The 23,234-nt window shown below is 34.8% G+C and overlaps 4 protein-coding genes across 6 annotated transcripts in view; all 4 read left to right on the forward strand.

The window, feature by feature from the left end:
- Window positions 1–23,234, forward strand: part of LOC148931293 (disease resistance protein RGA2-like) — a 108,296-nt gene that overhangs the window by 57,423 nt on the left and 27,639 nt on the right. The gene's annotated exons all lie outside the window — the stretch shown is intronic.
- Window positions 893–4,948, forward strand: LOC125218576 (putative disease resistance protein RGA3). 2 transcript variants are annotated; one of them, XR_016135296.1, is made up of 3 exons: window positions 905–4,427; window positions 4,552–4,647; window positions 4,747–4,948. XR_016135296.1 is itself a non-coding variant. In XM_048120268.2 (2 exons), the coding sequence occupies exons 1-2, from the start codon at window positions 1,841–1,843 to the stop codon at window positions 4,554–4,556; spliced, it is 2,592 nt and encodes an 863-aa protein (XP_047976225.2). In that variant the 5' UTR covers window positions 893–1,840; the 3' UTR covers window positions 4,557–4,948. The 2 variants fall into 2 exon arrangements, 1 of the variants encoding a protein (XP_047976225.2); XM_048120268.2 differs by having other exon boundaries at window positions 893–4,427; window positions 4,552–4,948.
- LOC125206748 (putative disease resistance protein RGA4) lies at window positions 905–1,693 on the forward strand. The gene has a single exon (XM_048105984.2). It carries the CDS (start codon window positions 905–907, stop codon window positions 1,691–1,693), a length of 789 nt encoding a protein of 262 aa, XP_047961941.2.
- Window positions 6,226–21,328, forward strand: LOC148931298 (disease resistance protein RGA2-like). Of its 2 annotated transcripts, none has more exons than XM_089065491.1 (8): window positions 6,226–6,310; window positions 14,132–17,908; window positions 18,028–18,112; window positions 18,206–18,290; window positions 20,320–20,384; window positions 20,513–20,675; window positions 20,817–20,960; window positions 21,111–21,328. In XM_089065491.1, exons 2-3 carry the CDS (start codon window positions 14,209–14,211, stop codon window positions 18,069–18,071), a joined length of 3,744 nt encoding a protein of 1,247 aa, XP_088921617.1. In that variant the 5' UTR covers window positions 6,226–6,310; window positions 14,132–14,208; the 3' UTR covers window positions 18,072–18,112; window positions 18,206–18,290; window positions 20,320–20,384; window positions 20,513–20,675; window positions 20,817–20,960; window positions 21,111–21,328. The 2 variants fall into 2 exon arrangements, with proteins under 2 accessions (XP_088921617.1, XP_088921618.1); XM_089065492.1 differs by having other exon boundaries at window positions 20,513–20,660.

Below are 23,234 nucleotides of genomic sequence, written 5' to 3' on the forward strand. Positions count from 1 at the left end.
CAAAATCTTTATTAAATAAAATATTTCAATATATATATATATATATAATATATTTATATCTGGTCATCAAACCACAACTAAAATTTAAATTTAAACAAAAAAGTTTCCTGGAAGAATTGAAGTATAAGAAAATGAAAAAGAAAAGCATACTTGAATGAAAGTTAGCCTTCACAAGATTAGCATATTTATAATGTTAGCCCACAAGATAAGCATATGCATGATAAAGTATTAAAGGGAATGGGATCCTATTCTGTGCAGAAAATGAACCCATACTTTTCCTTTTTATTAAAAGTATTTTTATTTAATCTAAACCCAAACTTACGCCATCTAAAAGATTCAAACTTTCGTTTAACTCTCTGTGTTAGAGAAGTTGTTTAACATTATTTGTATTTTTGTTTTTGGTAACAGGATTGCGTATATATTCAACTCATTGTTTTATGTGTGATAAATAAAGGCTGTGTTTTTTTTAATCACTAATTGAATATATAATCATAGTAATTAAATATTAATACTCTTTTTGTCCATATCTTCTCATGTTGGAAAGTTGGAAATTAACTAATTGAATATACATGTGATCAAGGAATTGATCACACTATCATGTATAGAATATCATAGTCCAAAATTGTAACTTACCATAGGTACCAAATATTACAATTCTCGATCCATTTATCAAGATTTTTTTTATAAAAAAGTTGTAGACAAGAATTAAAATAACAGGAGTAGTATGAAAATGAAAGCAAAGTATCTTGAATGGAAGGCTGTAAAGTGTAAAGTGTAAAGTGTAAACAATACTGCAGCTCACCACAATTATTCTTATCACTTTCGATTGCAGCTCTCTCCTTCTCTCTATACCAATTCATCCATTTCTCTTTGGCTCTTTCCGAATCAGTTACAGTCGCAAACAATGGAAAGAGAAGCTGTCGCCGCTGTCATTGAAGTTTTAGTTCAAAACCTCATCGACTATTCCAAGGCAGAGATCTCACTAATCCGAGGTCTCGACAAAGAAGCAGCAAAGCTAGCTGGGAGTTTAGAAACGATCCAGCAATTGTTGAACGATGCTGAGAGCCATACCATTCCCGGTGGGGCTGTCAAAAGCTGGCTGAGGAAGCTCGAAGATGTGGCCTTTGATGCTGACAACGTTTTGGATGAGCTCGACTATCATCTTCTCTCCAAACGAATCAACTCCATGAAGCCCATGAAAGAAAAGGTACTCTCATGCTTTTCATCCTTGAGTCATATTGCGCATCCCAGAAATATAGCTCTTAAAATCCAAGAAATCAATGTGAGTTTGGAGTCCATTTACAAAGAGGGAGCCGGGCTTGGCCTCCAAGGGAGGATTCCCACTGGTGTGCCAACTTTGCCTAGTTTTGAAACCGATTCCTTCTCACATGATCCAATTTTCATTGGAAGAGATGAGTTGGTGTCGGAAATAGTTGAGGTTATTAACACTGGTACCACAACTGATGAACGTGTAGTTTCTATCTTTGCCATTGTGGGAATGGGAGGATTGGGGAAGACAACCTTGACTAGGAATATCTTCCATCATCCAAAGATAAAAACTCTCTTTGGATCACATATTTGGGTGCATGTTTCTCAAATTTTTGATCCAATCATTCTTTTCAAGAAAATACTCAAATGCTTAACTTCTACTGATAAAGTTGAAGTTGAGAGTAGAGAAGATATTATGAAATAGCTTCAAGAAGCTTTGAAAGACAAAACTTATCTTCTTATTCTTGATGATGTATGGAATCAAGATCGTCCCAAATGGGATGATTTTATCAATTCTTTGGTTGGCGTCACTTCTACCAAGAGGAATGCAATTGTTATTACCTCTAGAAATATGGAAGTCGCTTCAATTATGCAATCACTTCATACACATGAGCTCAAAGGATTATCACATGAAGATTGTTGGTCAATAATAAAAGCAAAAACTTTTGGAAAAGAGGATATTCCATCAGAGTTTGAGACCATAGGGAGGAAAATTGCAACAAGATGTCAAGGTTTGCCATTAGCTGCTAATGTAGTTGGTGGAGCGTTGTACAATAAATCTGAAGAAGAATGGCTCTCGATTGAAGAGAAATGGCTTTCACATGATGAAGGGGATCGTATCACAAAGATATTGAAGTTGAGCTTTGATAATTTGTCTCTATCGTCACTCAGAAAGTGCTTTGCATATTGTTCGCTTTATCCTAAAGGTCACAGAATCAAAAGTCAAGAACTGATTGAGTGTTGGATGGCAGAAGGATTTCTTGAAGCTAATGGAAGTGGTGAGATGGAGTGCTTAGGCGACAAATTTATGAAAGTTCTTCTACACAACTCTCTGCTACAAGTTGCAGAAAGAGATGATTATGGAAATGTAGAGAGTTGTGTGATGCACGATCTTGTGCACGATCTCGCATGTTCAATTTCAGGTTCTTCTAATAATACAGAAGGCAGGAGCCGAGTGAGATACATGATTAATGATGAAGAACGTCATATTCCAAAAGAAGTGGCAAAATATTTGCGTACATTATTGTTCAAGGGAAACATTTATGGTAACATGTTTGCAGATTTTGAACATCTACATGTTTTAATTCTTGATGATTATGAATGTAAAAAGTTGCCAAGTTCGGTGAGGAAGTTGATACATTTAAGGAAATTTGATATTTCGTCGACGCGTATAAAATATTTGCCGGGCTGGATTGGTGATCTCCATCAGTTGCAAACCTTAAACGTAGGTACAAGAAGATTGAGGGAACTGCCTAGTACTCTGAAGTACTTGATTAATTTAAGGCATTTGTATATTAAGAAGTTGTCCTTGCCTGTCGGGATTGGGAATTTAACTTCTCTCCGGACGCTAGAGTATTTTATAGTTGGCGACAAGAATGGATGTAAAATCGAAGAGCTCGGGAGTTTGAATAGTCTCAAAGGAAAATTGGAAATTTCTAACCTTGAAAGGGTTGAAAACAAGGAAGAGGCTGAGAAAGCAAGTCTATCTAGCAAGTCAAAAATATTGGAGTTGCATTTGACATGGAACATACGTAGAGAAGTTGAAGCTACAAATGATGAGAATGTGTTGGGAGGTCTTCAACCACACTCAAATCTTAGAAAGTTAGTGATTGAAGGATTCAAGGGAAAAAGATTCCCATCCTGGACTCGAAATATGGTAATTCAAAATGTGTCTCAAGGTTGTTGGATACCACTTAACAAGTTGGTTGATATAAAACTCTCCAAGTGCTCAGAATGTGAAGAAATCCCAATGTTTGGGCAGTTGCCAAATCTCAAGTCTCTTTGGTTAGAAGAATTGACAAACGTGCATTCCATAAATTCTTCATTCTATGGATTAGTGAATGAGGAGACACGTATTGTTTTTCCAGCTCTAGAAAGGCTCGTGCTGGTTGAAATGCCTAAACTGACCGAGTGGGCAGAAGTAGAATCTGCAGGGTCAAGTGATATCAAGTTATTTCCTAACCTCCAACACTTGGAGATCTCTTGGTGCAAGCAATTGATGAGTTTTCCTAATCATTCAGGGTCATGCCTCAAAAGTTTGATAATCAGGGAGACTCGGAGCATGCCTTTAACGTACATATTCAAGGCGAAATTAAAGTTGCTAACAGAGCTTTGGATAGAAGGAATATATGATCTGAAATATCTCCCAAATTGGTTATTCTATAACAATCCCAATCTCTTGGAGTTAAGTATAAGACTGTGTTTAAATTTGAGAGAATTACCGGATGGTCTAGGCACCCTCAATTCTTTGGAGAGGTTGAATATAAACTACTGCCCAAATTTGGAACGAGTAGGAGATATTGGTGCAAAAGAATCACAAGGAAGCCTTGCATCTCTTAAAAGGTTGGAAATTTGTGACTGCGATGCGTTGATGTATTTTCCATGTGAAATGTTAGGATCCTTGCTTGAGAAACTGGAGTTGAAGAATTTAAGTAGCCTGAAGAATCTACCCAGGATAATTGACTGTCTGACGAAATTGGATCGTCTACCAAAATTTAAAATTATTGGTGTTCTTCAGTTTATGGCCACTTATTCTGGTGGTCAGTTAATAATAGATGTTGGCATGAAGGTATCTATGGAGACTGTTGATGGCTTATTGCAAAGATGCAACTCCCACTCACTTGTGGAATTAAATTTGAAAGGGAGGGAAGGTTGGGGAAATTTGCCAGAATCAATTCAACATCTTACTGCTCTCTATTATTTTAAGTGGGAGGATTTTGGAATGGAAGAGTTGCCAGAATGGTTGGGGAACCTCACATCTCTAAGGGGATTACGTATAAAAAATTGCAAGAAGTTAAGGCGTCTACATGCGTTGCGCGGCCTCACATCCCTTCAATGGTTAAATATTAAGGGCTGCCCAGAAATAAGTATTGAACAAGAAAGTGATGCAGCTGATTCCCAATGGCCCAACATTTCCCATATCCCCAACATCAAGATTGGTGAGTATGAATACATATTCTTGTTTCCTTTTTATAGAAACAGTTGCATGTCCAATTCCTCCCCACTAGATTATATTGACTTTCAGTGAACCTTTTTTCCATTAATCCTTTTTGTGTTTGATAGTTTAAGAGAGGAGGAGAAAACATATGAGTTTGATGAGTGGGTGCCTCTGAAGTGTCCATTTGATTTGCTCAAACCTTTCTATCTTCATGTTTACTGGTAAGAAACCTCACATTGCAATTCTCTTTACTTTCTTTGCTTTTTTGTTGAATAGGATGTGGATACCAATGTGTTTCACACATTTCTGCTCATTTTCAGTTGTGGGAATAGCGGGCATAAATTTGTAGTCAATAGCGCGTCTTTTATGCTTAGTTTGGAAAATGCCTGTAACGCCCCGACTTTTTCTATTCCTCTGAGTTTGACAGTGACATCAAATGTTTGGCCTTTCATCTTTGTGTTACTTTTACAGTTTATGGAATGATTTTTATCGAAAAGCTCATATTCTTTCACGATTTACTTGATTGAAGAAAAGGTATTCGAAATGTCAATGGATATGAATTTCGTGATTATTTAGCAATTACTGTGGAAACGTATTGTTTAAGTGGAGACGCATTGTTTATGGCCTATCTATTTATTTTATAATAGCCCAATTCTTTTTGAGGTGACATTTGAGAAGACCCAAAATCAGCTCTTCATTTCAAATTGTAGCCCAACAAATCTTAAATTTCCTACTCCACGTCTGTTCCGTTATTGTGTGGGCTTTTTGAACTAAGTGTTTTTGTGGTCTTTCTATTTTAATATGGACTATGTATGTCCTAACAATGTTTTCATTATCACGTTTGAATAAATTATTACATACTGTATAACGTTTTGATATATAAGAGGCGTCTATTACTTATTTAATTAAGCAAATAAATAATTGATCTAAATCTAAAGTAATTATATAACGTGCGCTAAATGCTGAATGATGTTAGAATTGTTTCTGTGGTGATGGGGGCAGTCTTACATAGTTGGTTAATACAATGGAAATTCGATCTCTATGCAACAACTATATGGGAAAATAACCTAAGATTTTTAATTATAATAAAACTTGATGTATAAACTTGGTGGTGAAAAAATTTCTTCATCCTCAATATTAGGTTGTTGGCGTGTGTTTGGCCGTTTTTGCATTAAATATCTAAATGACTTTAAATATTTATCAAAAAATTTAGTAAATATATTTTTAAAATTTTATCCAAAATTATTTGATATTTATATACATTTAGGAAGAAATTACGATGTGCCATGGGGTGGTGAGACACTAGTTTATTTAATCTTAATGTTGAACCCTTTATTAGATGCCTTTATCAAAAGTTTGAGCGTCTTTAGAAAAAGTTAATTAGTGGAGTAAAATTCTTTTAAATAAAAAATAAGCAACTTGATGAGTTATATATATTTAATGGTGAAAATGGACTCCAGCATAGCTTGCACTAATTCATCCAAAGTTGTACATTTAATATTTTATTAATCGCACGCTGGACAACAATAATTAGAGCATCTTGTAGTTAAATACTGTTAATTAAGCCACTAATGACCTGTCAATTACTTTTGTCATGTTTAATTACGTGGCGATGGAGGGTCAGAATCAAATCTAATCAAACAAATCAAATCCTAACAATAAAAAATAAATAATAAGAATACTAAATTAGTATTCTAGATTTATAAAAAAGCTAAATAAAGTGAAATTGATATCTATAATCATGACATGGGTCCATTTAAACAATGCGCAACATAATAATTAATCAATTCAGTGTATATAATTAAGAAGAAGAAGCAGCACGGTCTATCGACAATATCCATCTCCAAGAGAAAAGAAGAAAGAGATATTGCGAAAAACTCTAAGGTATGTCTACTAACTATTGGAATTAATGAGTGTCAGATTTGCCGTTTAATTAGACTCAATTTTATTATTTTTATGTCTCTTCTTCATTACTTTGGTGATTTTTGGTATATAATTGAACTGGAATTGTGCTGTTGATTTATATTTTTAATTATTTTAAAAGCGATTATAATGGAAAAATCATAATTCTTTAATAGAACTGATGCAGTTATAGAAGACAAGTCTTGGAGGCTAAGAAAAGTATATTTTTGGTTTTATTTATTTCCTAGTTAATAGAATTAGGAGATGGAAAAAATATTAGTTGTTTTTGCTTATTATCTTTTTAGTTATTTTCTTTCCATAAGCTTAGGATTTCATAGTTATTTTCTTTCTATAAGTTTAGGATTCTCTTTGCCTATATAAAGGCTTCATTGTTGATCTTCAAAGACAGACTTTTGATTATTAATTTTACATTGAGTTTTATACTCTGAAGTTCTCAATTTAGTTGAGTTCTTTTTATCTACCAGTTCAGTCATTCTCATATTTCCCCGTTCATTTGCATCATTTGCTATGACTGAACTGGTAGATAAAAAGAACTCAACTAAATTGAGAACTTCAGAGTATAAAACTCAATGTAAAATTAATAATCAAAAGTCTGTCTTTGAAGATCAACAATGAAGCCTTTATATAGGCAAAGAGAATCCTAAACTTATAGAAAGAAAATAACTATGAAATCCTAAGCTTATGGAAAGAAAATAACTAAAAAGATAATAAGCAAAAACAACTAATATTTTTTCCATCTCCTAATTCTATTAACTAGGAAATAAATAAAACCAAAAATATACTTTTCTTAGCCTCCAAGACTTGTCTTCTATAACTGCATCATACTCCCCTTCTTGAAAAAGACTCGTCCTCGAGTCTAGTTCGTCGAAATAGCATTTCAAACCATTTAAAATCTGTTCGCATAAATGCTTTTCACTCGATAAAAGACCTTGCACAACTATTTTCACTACCTGAAGCCATTTCTTCATCTTATCATCCAACGATTTCAAATCAAACTTCTGAACTTCCTCGATGCTCAATTTCTCCACTCCAAGAATAGGCATACATTCCTCTAGAACATCATGCTGAACAATAGAATAGACTTGAGAACATTCCTTCTCATACCCACACCCTACCATCCTATCATCAATCACTTTTAGTTCAATCAAACCATCGGGGTGAATCAATTCAAGGGACATATCGTCCCCTCCAAAGCTCACACCCCTACCATGACTATAATTGCTATAACACTCGCTGCTGACATCATCAAGGCTCTCACTTACATCACCATTGAAAAATTCAGTCGTTACACGTTCCATCACCTCTTCAGCGCGGAGTGCGGCGACGGCTAGCAGATCTGTGTGGCGTTCCCAACGCGGTCCATCATCTTTCTTGTACTCCTTATCGTCATCGACGACAACGCTCTCGTCTTCGGCAGCGTCATCAAACTTGACGGAAGGTGGTGAGGATTGACTCATCAATCCAGAGAGCTCAGAGAATATATCATCGTCGTATACTGGCTTATCATATACCGGCATCGACAATATATCCTCGCCATGTACGGGCTTATTATAAACCGATATCGAAAATATATCTTCGTCGTATAGGGGCTCATCATACACCGGCATCGACAATATATCCTTGTCGTATACGGGCTTAGACTGGCCACTGTAGACGTCGTTGAATAACGGATCGTCCACAAAATGACACTCCGACGCATTAGATCTCATCGGGTTGGATTTCCCACGATGCTTCTCCAATCGCGCCAATCGTCGTTGTAGGTCTCGAACCTGTTGGCGCAGATCACCGTTCTCGATGTCGCGCTGGAGCTCTCGAACCTGTTGTCTCAGATCATCGTTCTCGATGGCGCGCAGAACACGCCCGCCACTACGAGCATCGCCATGTCTGCCGCCATATCTACGTTCAGCCATTGATAATCAACCTGGATCGTGATACCAAATGATGCAAATGAACGGGGAAATATGAGAATGACTGAACTGGTAGATAAAAAGAACTCAACTAAATTGAGAACTTCAGAGTATAAAACTCAATGTAAAATTAATAATCAAAAGTCTGTCTTTGAAGATCAACAATGAAGCCTTTATATAGGCAAAGAGAATCCTAAACTTATAGAAAGAAAATAACTATGAAATCCTAAGCTTATGGAAAGAAAATAACTAAAAAGATAATAAGCAAAAACAACTAATATTTTTTCCATCTCCTAATTCTATTAACTAGGAAATAAATAAAACCAAAAATATACTTTTCTTAGCCTCCAAGACTTGTCTTCTATAACTGCATCAAGAACATAAGCATATCTTAGAACCTTGATCGTCAAAAAGAGCAGTTTTTTTTTTTTTTTTTTTTTTGCTACACACTTGAATTTTAGGGGAACCGTCAAATCATTACCGTTTACCAAGTTTATTTGGGAGCCTTATCATGATTTGTTTTATCATGAAGCTTTTACCAAATCATATATGAATAACTAAGCCAATTTAGAACTTAATCATGCGAAGCAAAATGGAAAAGAAAATCCCTTAACAACTAACCAAAACCAAACCAATCAACCGGCACTGATGACTAAAACAAACCTTCATAAATAATTTAATTTGTAACTAATGAAGTAATCTTAATTAGATGATTCAAAAGGGCTTTTGTTCTTAATTATAATAACTTAACAAAATTAAATTAAATTCAAATAAGATGTGATAAGATTAACACGAAAATGAGGTAGAATTCTAGGATTCGATGCACTAAATTAAGCTATATTAGCCAATTAATTCCTCTTCCCTTTTAGTGTATCTAAAGTTGCTAGGTCGGTCACTTAGCTAGATTAAACCCCATTTGGAGTTGAGAAACCATATATTAGATATTGGTACTGAAGTCCTCTTCAAATACTAACATCTAGTAAAGTTCCTAAAACCTAAGACATCTTACAAAACCTCAACACTACTAAGTTCTATTGACAAAGATTGAATTATTCTTATCTCTAGGCTAACTATTTCATATCCTAATTACTTTAATTAACAGTAACACATTAAAGAGGTAATATATATGTTATGCAAACTAGATACTCCCAGAGGACGAATGATCAGAGTGGAAGTTTCAATCTTTAATTCAAAGTCTTCAATCTTCACGTTTCGAGTGTTCTTGAGAGTAGTATGTATTTATTTAGGGCTTGGATATTGATAAATAAAAAAACACAAGCTTATAAAATAGTAGTAGCTCTGAAATCACACCCTTTCTGCAAAAGTACCCATGTCGTTGTAGTAAAAGGGTGTCAAACCAGAACCATGGGGAGGCGTAGGTTATTTAATTCAAAGTTTATAGAATAAAGTTTGACAAGAGAGATAAAATACAACAAGAACAAACCAAACCCAAACTGTAGAAAAGAAACAAGAAAAAGGCATTGCTCCTATATGTGTCGGGCATATGAACTTGGATACTTCAGACTACTACGATAAAGTTTATTTTTCGCTCCCTAAGCTGAACACCTCTCCAACTTTTTTACTCACTAACCTACCACCATTACTAGGTTGTGTAGAAATAGAAAGCATTAGGTTAATTTCTAAAATTGTTAAACACAATAATTAAATCATACTCTGATACGGATATATCTACGGAAATATCTATAGAATATCTCTCATATCTCTATTGTTATTTTATCATATCTTTTCCATATCATTATTATCTTATTCACTAAGTTAGGTTATTCATAGGAGTATTATAAATAGTACCTATTGTTATTCTCATTATTCAATGAAGAAATATGAAATTATCTTTTTAGCTTTTATCGTCTTTGTTATCTTAATTCTTGGTTTGATCGACCGGCAAAGACCCGGCGACTACCTTTTATCGTGTTAAGGGAACTTCACCCTTAACAATTGGTGCTTTCATTGAGAGACTCATGGCTGAAGTCAATCTTCCTTCGTGGTCGGAGATATCGCAAGCATCTGAAGGCTTGCAATTGAATTCAACAACAACAACGTGGGAGAATATTCTCGCTAGGTTGGCCAGAATCGCAACCCTCCGTCTACAGAAAATAAAGCAATTAGTGTATGACACAAGTTTTAATGTAGAATTGGTAAAGTAAGAGAAATGGGAAAAAAGTAATAGAGGAGAAAAAGTAAGTGAGAAGTAGTATTAGTGGAATGATGTGTAGGATTATTATTTATTGAAAACTTTCCATAAATGAATGTGATCTACTTTTCGTGGATGGCCAAAAATAGTAAATGTGCCCCCTTTTTTTTTTTTGGACGGAGGGAGTAGTAATAACTTAATGCCCCTGTGGAGCGCAGTAAACACCAAATCAATTTTGATAGATAACAACTACTCCCTCCGTCCCAGAAAGATTATCTCCTTTCCTTTTCCACATTTGTTTTGCAAAAATAATAATAAATAGTTAAAGTAGAGAGAGAATAAAGTAAAAGAGAGAATAATGTAGAGAATAGTCTTACCTACATTATTCTTTCTCTTATTTTTACTATCTTTCAGTTTTACCTATTTATTATTATTTTTACAAAACGAATGCAAAAAATGATCTGGGACAATCTTTCTGGGACGGAGGGAGTATCAAGGATAACTTTTTTCTCTCAACAAGAATCAAATCTTGAGTTTCTAGGCTGTGAGTTTTGACCTAGATCTGTGTTAAAGAGGCAATAGAATAATGGCTACAAATTTCCACCTATCAAGACGTCTCAAGATTAGCAGAATAAGTGAACAATTAATCAACAAGAATCACACATAAATCAAACCATAAAATTCAGCAAAATATCCAACCATTCACACCCTACTACATATTCAGTGCAATGGTGGAGATTTAGCCAAACATACTAAAACGAATTACATCAAAAGAACCATGAACTGTCTACTCCATGGTGTTACGGCGCACGGGGTTTCCCTGCCGGACTGGATGTGTTTTAGAAGTAGGGTTAAGAGACGATGCAAGAGAAAAAAAAATAGGGTTCTTTTCATTCATGATGTTTCAATATTATGACAAATCCCCTATTTATAAGTCTAAGGACCTTAGGGATGGTTCGACCACCTAATCTCGGGAAAAAACCAACAAAGAAAACTCAAAATGAAGCTTATAAAACACTCGACTCAATACAATACTCCCTCCCGTGAAAAGTATGAATGATTTCCTTATTAATTTGTCCTTGAAAAGTAAAAACTGTCTAATTTTGAAATAGTTAAACAATACGTTACTCTTGCGCATCCTTTTATTTATAACTTTTACTATTACCAATTTGGGTCTCTTAAAGATAGAAACTTTTAAGTATTTCTATTTTAGAACGTGGACTTCACAATCCACTTTCACTACTTTTAATTTTCATCTCTCTTATTTTTACCAATATTGCATTAAAACTCGTGTTATTTTAAATTTTCTATTTTTTGAGGACGGAGGTAGTACATGTTATATTCACAATGAATTCCAATGTCTCTAGAACACCTCTTGTGATTACCATCTACTAATAGTTTACTACCTTTAGGATTTAGACGGTAGCTACTTCTCATTTTGGGATTTGGGGTGTAAATTCATAGTCGATATGGAGATGGATTCTGTTATGTTGTGTTCGGAAAATACCAACGAAAGTTTTTCGATTATAATAACATCATTATAAAGTGCAAAAATATTTTTTTATGATTCTGAAAATTTAATCATAGTTTAATGAAATTTATATCTATATGATTTCACTACCATACTTTTATCTATGGGGGACGTGTTCAAATTTTAAATACATGCAGTGTATATAATGGGTATGTAAAATTAATGTTTAGTTTTCGACTATAGAAACTTGTACACTCACACCTAGGGATGTCAGCTGGGCAAACCCACTCAGGTTCGGGCCAATCTACTCGGGTTATCGGGCTATTTGGGTGCGGGTTATTCGGCTTGTGAATTTTTCGGGCTATAATTTTTCGGCCCTAACCCTAAATTTTCGGGTTTCGAGCTAACCCACGGGCTATTCGGGTCAATAGTAATCTTATATGTTACTTTCTATCCAATCCAATATTCTAAATTATTAAAAAACAAATTGTCGCAAATAGTAAAGTATTATCAAAGTGATCAAGAGAAAGAAAATAATAGCAATTGAAAATTGAAATAAAATAGATAAACATATCATTTAATTAATAGCACACATGAGTCTGACTACAATTAACTAGAAATCATTTAACTAGAAATCATGCATTTCATATAACCATAACTTTCAATTTGAGAGAGGAGACATAATTACCATATATTCTCCATATCAATGTTGTATTTAATATTGATATTACCGAATATACTTCATATAAGTATATAATCTAAAATTTTAATTTATTTTTTATATTAAATGCTAAACCCGTGAGCTAAACCGCAACCCACCCGGGCCAGCCCGCATAACCCGCCGACCCAAACGGGTAGGCCTGAAAATTTAATCCGCGAGTTTCGGGTATTTCCGACCCAGTCCCAATACTCGACGGATTTGGGGTATCCGAATCCCGAAATTATGGGTTCGGGTACCGGTTTGGGTAGTTAATGTTAGGATTCTTCTGGTTTAGGGTACCCGAACCCCGTATTAGGGTACCCGACTAATACTCGATTAAACATGATTAATTATGTATTTGTGATAAATATTTTGGGTTATAAAGTTCTTAGTTTACTATTTGGATTATGTTTGGTTGCTTTGACATTATTTAGATTATATGTTTGGTTGCTTTGACATATTATTCTATTATCTCGACTTTAATACTTCTTTACATTCGTGTTCGGTTCATATTGCATTATTTATGTTCTTACTTGTTATCTTTTGAAAATATATAGTTAATTAGTTATGCTTTCTCCATTTTATTCACATGCTTAGTTAATGTCTTAAAAAATTAATCTCTTTTATGTTTCAATTTATACCAAAAAAATTTTATTTTAAAATTAAGTAGTGTCTATTTATCTAATGTTTATTTTATATAATATAGGAGTAGAATTAAAGTCAATAAATAGTATAAGTATTGTGTTATTTTAATAATTTCTATTCTCATCACAATTTAATTTATATAAAAGAGTAAATTTCAAATATAATAATTCCGGGTTTATGGGTACCCGATTGGTTGGGTTCGGGTACCCGCATAGGGTATTAGGGTATCCGAATTCACATATAGGTCGGGTATTGGGTATGATATTTTTGAGATTTCGGGTTCGGGTACCCGAATTTTCGGGTTTGGGTACCCACGGGTACCCGAATTTACACCCCTACAAACGGGTTAGCCCGTGTAGCCCGCTTTTGAATATGGGTTGCGATTTTTCGGCCCTAACCCTATGATTTTACCGGGTAATTCGGGTCAACTCGTGGGTTTCGGACTAGATTGACATCTCTACTGACACCCGTGACGGCTTAGGCCTGCCCAGTACAACTCACTTACGTTATTTGTAAATTACATTTCGTTTAGGATCTTGTAATAGATAGAAATTAGAAACATATTGTGTACATTTCGTTTGGGACTTGTAATAGATTGAACATATAATTCATGTTTTGTATGATCATCTCGATTGCTAAATATTGAGCTCAATTATAGTAATTAGATTTTATATTCAAGATTAATAATTTAATGTGTTAATAAAAACTTAAACCGTGCTTCAATCGGAGTTAAGAATTGAAATATACCTAAATTATAATTTTTTTTTAAAAAAAGGTTGTAGGAAAGAATTAAAATAATAGTAGTATGAATATGAAAACAAAGTATTTTGAATGGGAAGCTGTAAAGTGTTCAATGTAAAATTTAGCTACAGCTCACCACAATTATTCTTATCACTCTCTATTGCAGGCTTGCAGCTCTCTCCTCTCAATACCAATTCATCCATTTCTCTTTGGGTCTTTCTGAATCAGTTAAAAGCTCAAACAATGGAAGGAGAAGCTGTCGCAGCTGTCATTAAAGTTTTAGTTCAAAACCTCATCGACCATTCCAAGAAAGAGATCTCACTAATCCGAGGTCTCGACAAAGAAGCAGCAAAGCTAGCTGGGAGTTTAGATACGATCCAGCAATTGTTGAACGATGCTGAGAGCCGTACCATTCCCGGTGGGGCTGTCAAAAGCTGGCTGAGGAAGCTCGAAGACGTGGCCTTCGATGCTGACAACGTTTTGGATGAACTCAACTATCATCTTCTCTCCAAACGAATCAAGTCCACCAAGCCCATGAAAGAAAAGGTACTATCATGCTTCTCATCCTTGAGTCATATTGCGCATCCCAGAAATATAGCTCTTAAAATCGAAGAAATCAATGAGAATTTGGAGTCCATTTACAAAGAAGGAACCGGGCTTGGCCTCAAAGAGACGCTTGCCACCAATGTGCCAATTTTGCCCCATGCTTCTTTTGAAACTGACTCATTCACTCTTGATCCAATTTTCATTGGAAGAGATGAGTTGGTGTCGGAAATAGTTGAGGTTATTAACACTGGTACCACAACTGATGAACGTGTAGTTTCTATCTACGCCATTGTGGGAATGGGAGGATTGGGGAAGACAACCCTTACTAGGAATGTCTTCCATCATCCAATGATAAAAACTCACTTTGGATCACATATTTGGGTGCATGTCTCTCAAATTTTTGATCCAATCATTCTTTTCAAGAAAATCCTTAAGGAGTTAACTTTTTCCTATCAATTTGAAATTGAGAGTAATCAAGATATTCTCGAAAACACTTCTTCTGATCAAGTTGAAGTTCAGAGTAGGCAGGATTCTCTTAAAAAGGCTTCGTTTGGTCGAGTAGATGTTGAGAGTAGGCAAGATTTTGTGAAAAAGAATTCTCATGATCAAATTGAGGTTGAGAGTAGGCAGGATATTCTGAAAAGGCTTCAAAAAGCTTTAAAAAATAAAACATATCTTCTTATTCTTGATGATGTTTGGAATCAAGATCGTCCCAAATGGGATGATTTTATCAATTCTTTGGTTGGCGTTACTTCTGTCAACGGAAATGCGATTGTTGTTACCACCAGAAATATGGAAGTCGTTTCAACTATGCAATCACTTCATACACATGAGCTCAAAGGGTTATCACATGAAGATTGTTGGTCAATAATCAAAGCAAAAACTTTTGGGAAAAAGGATATTCCATTTGAGTTTGAGGCCATAGGGAGGAAGATTGCAACAAGATGTCAAGGTTTACCATTAGCTGCCAATATAGTTGGTGGAGCTCTATGCAATAAATGTGAAGAAGAATGGCTCTCAATACAAGAGAAATGGCTTTCATACAATGAAGGGGATCATATCACAATGATATTGAAGTTAAGCTTTGATAATTTGTCTCTACCGTCACTCAAGAAGTGTTTTGCATGTTGTTCGATTTTCCCTAAAGGGTGGAAAATCAAAAGTCGAGAACTGATTGAATATTGGATGGCAGAAGGATATCTTGAAGCTAATGGAAGCAATGAGATGGAGTGCTTAGGTGACAAATTTCTGAATGTTCTTCTACACAACTCTCTACTACAAGTTGCAAAAAGAGACGATTATGGAAATGTAGAGAGTTGTGTGATGCACGATCTTGTGCATGATCTCGCATATTCAGTTTTAGGTTCTTCAAATAATACAGAAGGCGGGATCCGAGTAAGATACAAGATTCATGATGAAAATTGTCATATTCCAAAAGAATCCGAAAAATATTTGCGTACGTTTTTGTATGCGGGAAAAATTTATGGTAGCAAGTTTGCTGATTTCGAGCATCTACATGTGTTAATTCTTGCCGATCCTAAATTTAAAAGGTTTCCAAGTTCAATAAGGAAGTTAATACATTTAAGAAAACTTGATATTTCGTCGACATATATCGAATATTTGCCAGATTGGATTGGTGAACTCCACCAGTTGCAAACATTAAATGCAGGCACAAAAGTATTAAGTGAACTGCCTAGTACTTTGAAGTACTTGATTAATTTAAGGCATCTTTATATCTATTCATTTGTAAAGTTGCCTGCTGAGATTGGGAGTTTAACTTCTCTCCATACGCTACAGTATTTTAAAGTTGGCGGCAAGAATGGATGCAAAATCGAAGAGCTCGGAAGTTTGAATGGTCTCAAAGGAAAACTGAAAATTTATAACCTTGCTTTGGTTGATGCCAAGGAAGTGGCTGGGAAAGCAATTCTATCTAACAAGTCAAAAATATTGAAGTTGTGTTTGAGATGGGATCAATATAGAGAAGGTGAAACTCCAAATGATGAGAATGTGTTGGAAGGTCTTCAACCACACTCAAATCTGAGAAAGTTAGTGATTGAAGGATTCAAAGGAAAAAAGTTTCCGTCATGGACCCAGAAGATGGCAGTTGAAAATGTACCTCAAGGTTGTTGGGTACCACTTAACAAGTTGATTGAGATAAAACTCATCAACTGCTCAGAATGTGAAGAAATCCCAATGTTTGGGCAGTTGCCAAATCTCAAGTATCTCTGTTTAAAAGGATTGACAAATTTGAAGTCCATAAATTCTTCATTCTATGGATTAGTAAATGAGGAGACACATATTGTTTTTCCAGCTCTAGAAAGGCTCGTGTTGGTTGAAATGCCTAATCTTGCAGAGTGGGCAGAAGTAGAATCAACAGGTGCAAGTGATGCCAAGGTATTTCCTAACCTCCAACACTTGGAGATCTCTAAGTGCAAGCAATTGACGAATATTCCTAATTATACGTGGTCATGCCTCAAAAGTTTGATAATCAGGGGGGCTGGGAGCATACCTTTAACATACATATTCAAGACGGAATTAAAGTTGCTGACTGAGCTTCGCATAGAAGGAATAGATGATTTGGAATATCTCCCAAATTGGGTATTCTATAACAATCCCACTCTGTTGGAGTTAAGTATAAGAAGCTGTTCCAATTTGAGAGAATTACCGGATGGTCTAGGCACCCTCAATTCTTTGGAGAATTTTATTATAAGCGACTGTCCAAATTTGGAACGAGTAGCAGATATTGGTGCACAAGAATCACAAGGAAGCCTTGCATGTCTTAAAAGGTTGTCGATTTGTGAATGCAAAGCTTTGCTGTATTTTCCATGGGAAATGGTAGGATCCTTGCTTGAGGAACTGGAGTTGGAGAATTTAAGAAGCCTAAGGAATCTACCCGGAATAATTGATTTTCTGTTGGAATTCCCTCGTCGAACACATTTTGCAATATATGGTGTTTCTCAATTTGTGGCTGCTTATTATGGTAAAGAGTTGAGAATAGATGTTGGTATGGAGGGATCTATGGAGACCGTTGATGGCTTATTGCAAATATGCATCACTCACCCACTTAAGAAATTAGAACTGAAAGGGAGGGAATCTTGGGAAAATTTGCCAGAATCAATTCATCTTTTCACCTCTCTTGATTGGTTAATTATAGAGAATTATGGAATGGAAGAGTTGCCTGAATGGTTGGGGAACCTCTCATCTCTAAGGGTATTGCATATATTTAATTGCAAGAAGTTAAGGTGTCTACATGCAGTGCGGGGCCTCACATCACTTCAATACTTAGTTATTAGAGGCTGCCCAGAAATAAGTTTTAAGCAACAAAGTGATGTAGCTGATTCCCAATGGCCCAACATTTCCCATATCAACTACATTATGATTGATGGACACAGAATAGGTGAGTATGAATACTTTTTCTTGTTTCTTTTTTATAGAACAGTTGCGTGTCTATAAATTTCAGTGACTTATAGATTTCTCCTTTTCTCCGTTAACCCTTTGTGTGTTTGATAATTAAAGGATGGAGGAGAAAACTTGTGATTTTGATGAGTGGCTGCCTCTAAAGTGTCCATTTGATTTGCTCAACCTTTCTTCATTAATACTGGTAAGAAACCTCACATTGCAACTCTCTTTACTTTCTTTGCTTTTTGTCAATGAGATTACTAATTGAAGAGGATGTGGACACCATTTTTTTCAGACATTTCTGCTCATTTTCAGTTGAGGGAATAGCAAGAGGTATCCATTGCGTGGGTTTTGATGAATGCTCAGCTCCCAAAATGCAGGTATTTTCCATTGGCTGTTGAGACTGTAAATTGCAAATTAATATCTCCAACATGTTTAAAGAAAAATTGGATCTTCTATTTTGCATTCTGTGTTTCATCAAATATTAGTTTAATACTCCATATATCCCATTAAAAATAAACACGTTTTTTTATTTGTTGTTCCACTAAAAAATAAACATTTCTTAAAATAAAACAATTCATCTCTACTTTATTCTCTCCTAATTTAATCCATACACACTTATTCACAAAACAACACTCCATAAAATCTCGTGTCAAAACAACACTACATAAATAAACATTTGTTATTTTATTCCCTCTACACTTTTATATTTATCATCCTTTTCTGTCCCACTAGTTAAATCGTATTCATTTTTTAATTGTCACAAGGTAATTGAGTCGAATCTTTTTTTTGGCAAAAACTTTATAACCTCGCTTATTACTTCGCTCTCTTTCTATCTTTCAGTCTTTATTTTCTCTCCACTTAACCTCTAAACAATATTTTTTCTTAATCTTACACACACCATGGAGTAGCTGATGATAGTTTGGTAAACCATACTATCTATGCTAGAAGAATAGAAATGAGACAAGAAAAGTATTACTAGTAGGTGTGAAAACTATCATGAACACCAAAAGTCTCCAACACAGATTGATATATCTGTTACTATATGTGAATTTTAACCATTGAGGAAAGACAAGGCATGAAGAAATATATGTAGATTCTTTAAATCAACCATATAAGCAAATCATTAAGCCAGAATTGAAGCTAGCTTTTTCCCATATAAAAAAATGAAAGCCAGCACGATTTGGAACATGGCCAGAAAAATAACAAGAATTTAACACCAAAAGGGAATCTCATTTACTATTGTTCAACAAAGAAGGAATTCATTCAACAATAAAGTCATACCAGTCACGAGATGTCGCAAAGCGCAGGTGGCCGGAGCTCCTCCCTGTCGATAACATCACCAACCAATTTCTCCCTGAAATCATAAACATTGGGGACTCAAATTTGGTTGTATTTCTAAGATTAATCAATCATAGCTGGTTAGCAAGTTCAAACTGTGAAGAAAATATTACATATATAGTTCCGATTTTCTCATCTCACTTCATCAGTCAACATTTTTATCTACTAAGAGTATTCCATATTCAGAGGAAAAGACTTAGACAAAACAAAGTAAAATACATAGTAATCATATGTTTGACACTCTACACACAATTCACACATTTCACACTCTACAACAATTTCACTATATATCCACTGCACACAATTCACACATTTCACACTCTACATAAATTTCACACACACTACACATTTCACACACTACAAACACTACTTACATTTCACGCATTTCAAGCATCCTATTTTTGAGGATGTGAATTCCAATTTCTTTCACACATTTCTTTGCAAATTAATATCCCAAATTAACATTTATTACTCAAATTGGATGTTCTATTGTGTATTCTTGTTTCATACTGTACGGGTAGTTTAATATAAAATGATTATGTGCATATTTTGTTGAGGCCATTTTGAATGCTTTTATTGTAAACAAGAATCAAAGGATTCTTGAGATATTAAGCAAATAATCATAAATCATGGATATTAAGCAAAAGGCTTATCATATCCTAAAGTTTGAATCCATCCTTAGGAAACAGTAGATTAGGCATATTTTCCTTTTTGAGTTGTTATGGTAAAATTGGATTTGGATCCGCTGCTGTGGACAGAAGCATAGGGACGATGTTCCTCACAACTTAATATTTAACTTATAATTTATAATATTGAAATATCAAATTCTTTTTAATGAAATGTTATGCTGTTAGGAACAGCACCCGTGATGTGCTTCTCTCCATAGCAGGGGATCCAAATCCGTTAAAATTGGATTATTTTTCTTTTTGGCTAATGAGGGCCACACACCTTTACACCATAGTCTTACTCTAATGAGATAGAGGAGAACGGATGGAGTACTATTTTTATATATTAGGCTAATCGTCAAGAAGAAACATCTTCTAACAATATTTACCTGTGAACATCTAGAGCCTCTTTGATTCTCCTCGACCAACAAAGTGATAGGTTTCGAGGCATGGAGCAGAACACACAAGGTAAATGAAGCTTACCACATACACATGCCACACTCAGGGAGCAAAATGAGTTCTTTCAAGATTTGATCTTCTATGAAATATCCATTACTTAGGACAACATAGTATGTATTAACAAATTGTTAATGTAGGCATCAACATGAGGAAACTGTGGTGAAATACCAAAAGCAGTCATATATCAGAATAAAATCATACCAATTGCAGAGTCAAAGCTGAAGCGCAAGTCGTGATAATGTATTTCCATGCTATCCGCCGAAGAAAACATGTGATAATAATATGGTGCGATGATCATTTGTGAGTCTTCTTATGTTTTATAGTCTAGCTTTGTTCTCCTTGGTTTAATTTTGTATGTAAATTCTTGTTCCAAAATTATTTAGGACTCCTTTGGCTGGCAATGATCTTTAGGATTGTGATTATGAAGAAATAAATATGCAGGTTTTTTGTGTTGTGATTGGAAACACCAAAGAAAATGTTAGAAGAAGAAGAAGGAGGACGAGGAGGAGGAGCTTCGACAGAGCGAGAGGATGAAGAAGGAATTATTATCAATTAAACATATCTTCATAATTCATATTCACACTGGTAAGATTCATGTTTGACATATCATTTTTGTAGAGAATGTGGATATATACATTTTGTTTGAGACATCATCTCCAATTCTACCCATGTTTTTACTTAATGTTTTCCTTTACTTCTTCAGACTTTAAATTGCATATTTAAATTTCCCAACAGGTTTGGCATTTATTTATGTTGTGTGTATTCTTACACTGCAAAGTGGTGGCAGAAGAAGATGAAGCAAAGACGTATGTTAGAGCATCGTCGAAATTCGTATACCAAGAGAGTTTGACAGTTGTACTAATTTTATTCATGATTGTTGCTTGAAAATTGTAAGATGTATTTAACAAGTTTGGATTGATTTTGTTGTTGTATTTTATTGAAAAAGCTCCTAAGTTTTGTAGTTATGTGTTGGTCCTTTCAATTAGCAAAAGGCTTACAGCTCTAATCCCTCCTTTCAATTAGCAAAAGGACAGGAAGTTGGGAAGCAAGAACCTGTTCTCAAGTACTCCGGAGCAGCATATCCGTATGTACCCATAACTCGAGTCGATACATGAGTCCTGTCACTGGTAGGACCATCTCTTGCAAGACCAAAGCCGGAAACCTTGGTGTTGAAGTCCTGCAATCCTCGATTGGAACCAAAAATGAGTTTAGAATATCTAGGAGAACAGTTTAGAAAAAAAAACAGAGCAACTAAAAAACTTTGCAAACTTACGCCATCTAAAAGAATGGCTACTCTTAATATCTCGATGTATGACTGGTATTTCCAAGTCATGCAAGAAGGCAATAATAGGGGGAGTTATGCTCTCCTACCAAAACACAAGAACTTACATTTATGAGCATCAAAATCCACATTGTAAAGAGTAACTCCTAAACACACACAGGGTAAAAGCCCAATTCAAAAAACTTTGGTCGATTAAACAATAGTAAACTAGTAAAAATTGCTGTGGAGATCAGCACATCGCAGATATGAACAAAAGTACAAAACAATACAGAATTTATTTAAAAAAAATATTGCTTCAGCACCATTTCTGAAGTCACCTGTTCATATAAAAACAGCAGCGTTCAAAGGCAGCCAGACCAGTAGCTAGGCATAGATACTGACTAGGTTTAGGTGAGTTCGCGCACAAGGGTAGAGTAGAAACCAAACGTGCTGAGTTTGAGCTCAGGCCTAGTTTGTTTGTTTTGCAACTCTAATCATTCTTTTCAATTAGTAATTAGACAAGAACCTGTTTCCACTTACTCCGGAACAGCATATTCATATGTACCCATAACTTTAATTGATACATGACTCCAGAGACCATCTATTGCAAGACCAAAGCCTGACAACTGTGTTAAAGTCCTGCAATCCTCGGCCAGAACCAAAAATGAGTTATCTACTAGAACAGTTTAGAAAAACCAGAGCGATTCAAAAACTTTGCCAAACTTACACCATCTAAAAGAATGTTACTACTCTTAATATTTCGATGGATGACCGGTATTAACAAATTGGGGCATTTAGGCAACAACAAGAGGAAACTGTGGTGAATTACCAAGAGAAGTCATTCATTTATCAGAATAAAATCCATGATTTGGGTTTGGGAAAATAACCAAAATTCAATGAAAATTAAAACAAAGGAATATATCCTTTTATATCCATTGAGGTAAAAGAATACATTAAGAAATTCCTGTAGCTTCTTTATAGCAGTCATACAAGTAAAAAAATCAAAGACAGCACGATTCATAATACAAGGAATATTAATAGAAAATTAATATTTTGAGTTTTCGACTATATAAATTGTACAGATTGAACGTTTAATCCAAAACTTCAGAATTTGGATGGTACCAAAGCTCACTATCCGTTCATATAGTTACTTTCATGGTTTGACAATTACTTGTTCTAATTGGAGCATCTCGTAATTAGAATCTGCCGCCATAGTTAACAATTAAGCCCCTATTACCTACTAGTAATTAATTTATGTTTAATTATGTTGTAATGACCGCTGGTAATCTTGGCACTTTCAATAGTTTCAACTAACCAATGCCAAATATATTAGTAATTAATTCAATAAATACAATATTATATCAGTCATTCGGCATATATCATGTGCAAAACTAATTCCATTGCCTATTCAAAATATTCATCTCCAAGAGCAAACAAGAAGGAAATAGATATTGTGAAGAACTAACTCTAAGGTATGTCTCCTAATAGTTCCACCCATTCGTTTGAGAGATCTTTGCCTTTTTAACTTAGCTAGTTTGTGAATTTTTCTTTAATTGTACTTTAAATGGATGAGCGAACTGCTCATTAGTTCCTATTAT

Source organism: Salvia hispanica, chromosome 2 (genome assembly GCF_029641045.1).
Source record: "Salvia hispanica isolate PSC_SH4W2 chromosome 2, Shi_PSC_v1, whole genome shotgun sequence".
Taxonomy (NCBI): Eukaryota; Viridiplantae; Streptophyta; class Magnoliopsida; order Lamiales; family Lamiaceae; genus Salvia; species Salvia hispanica.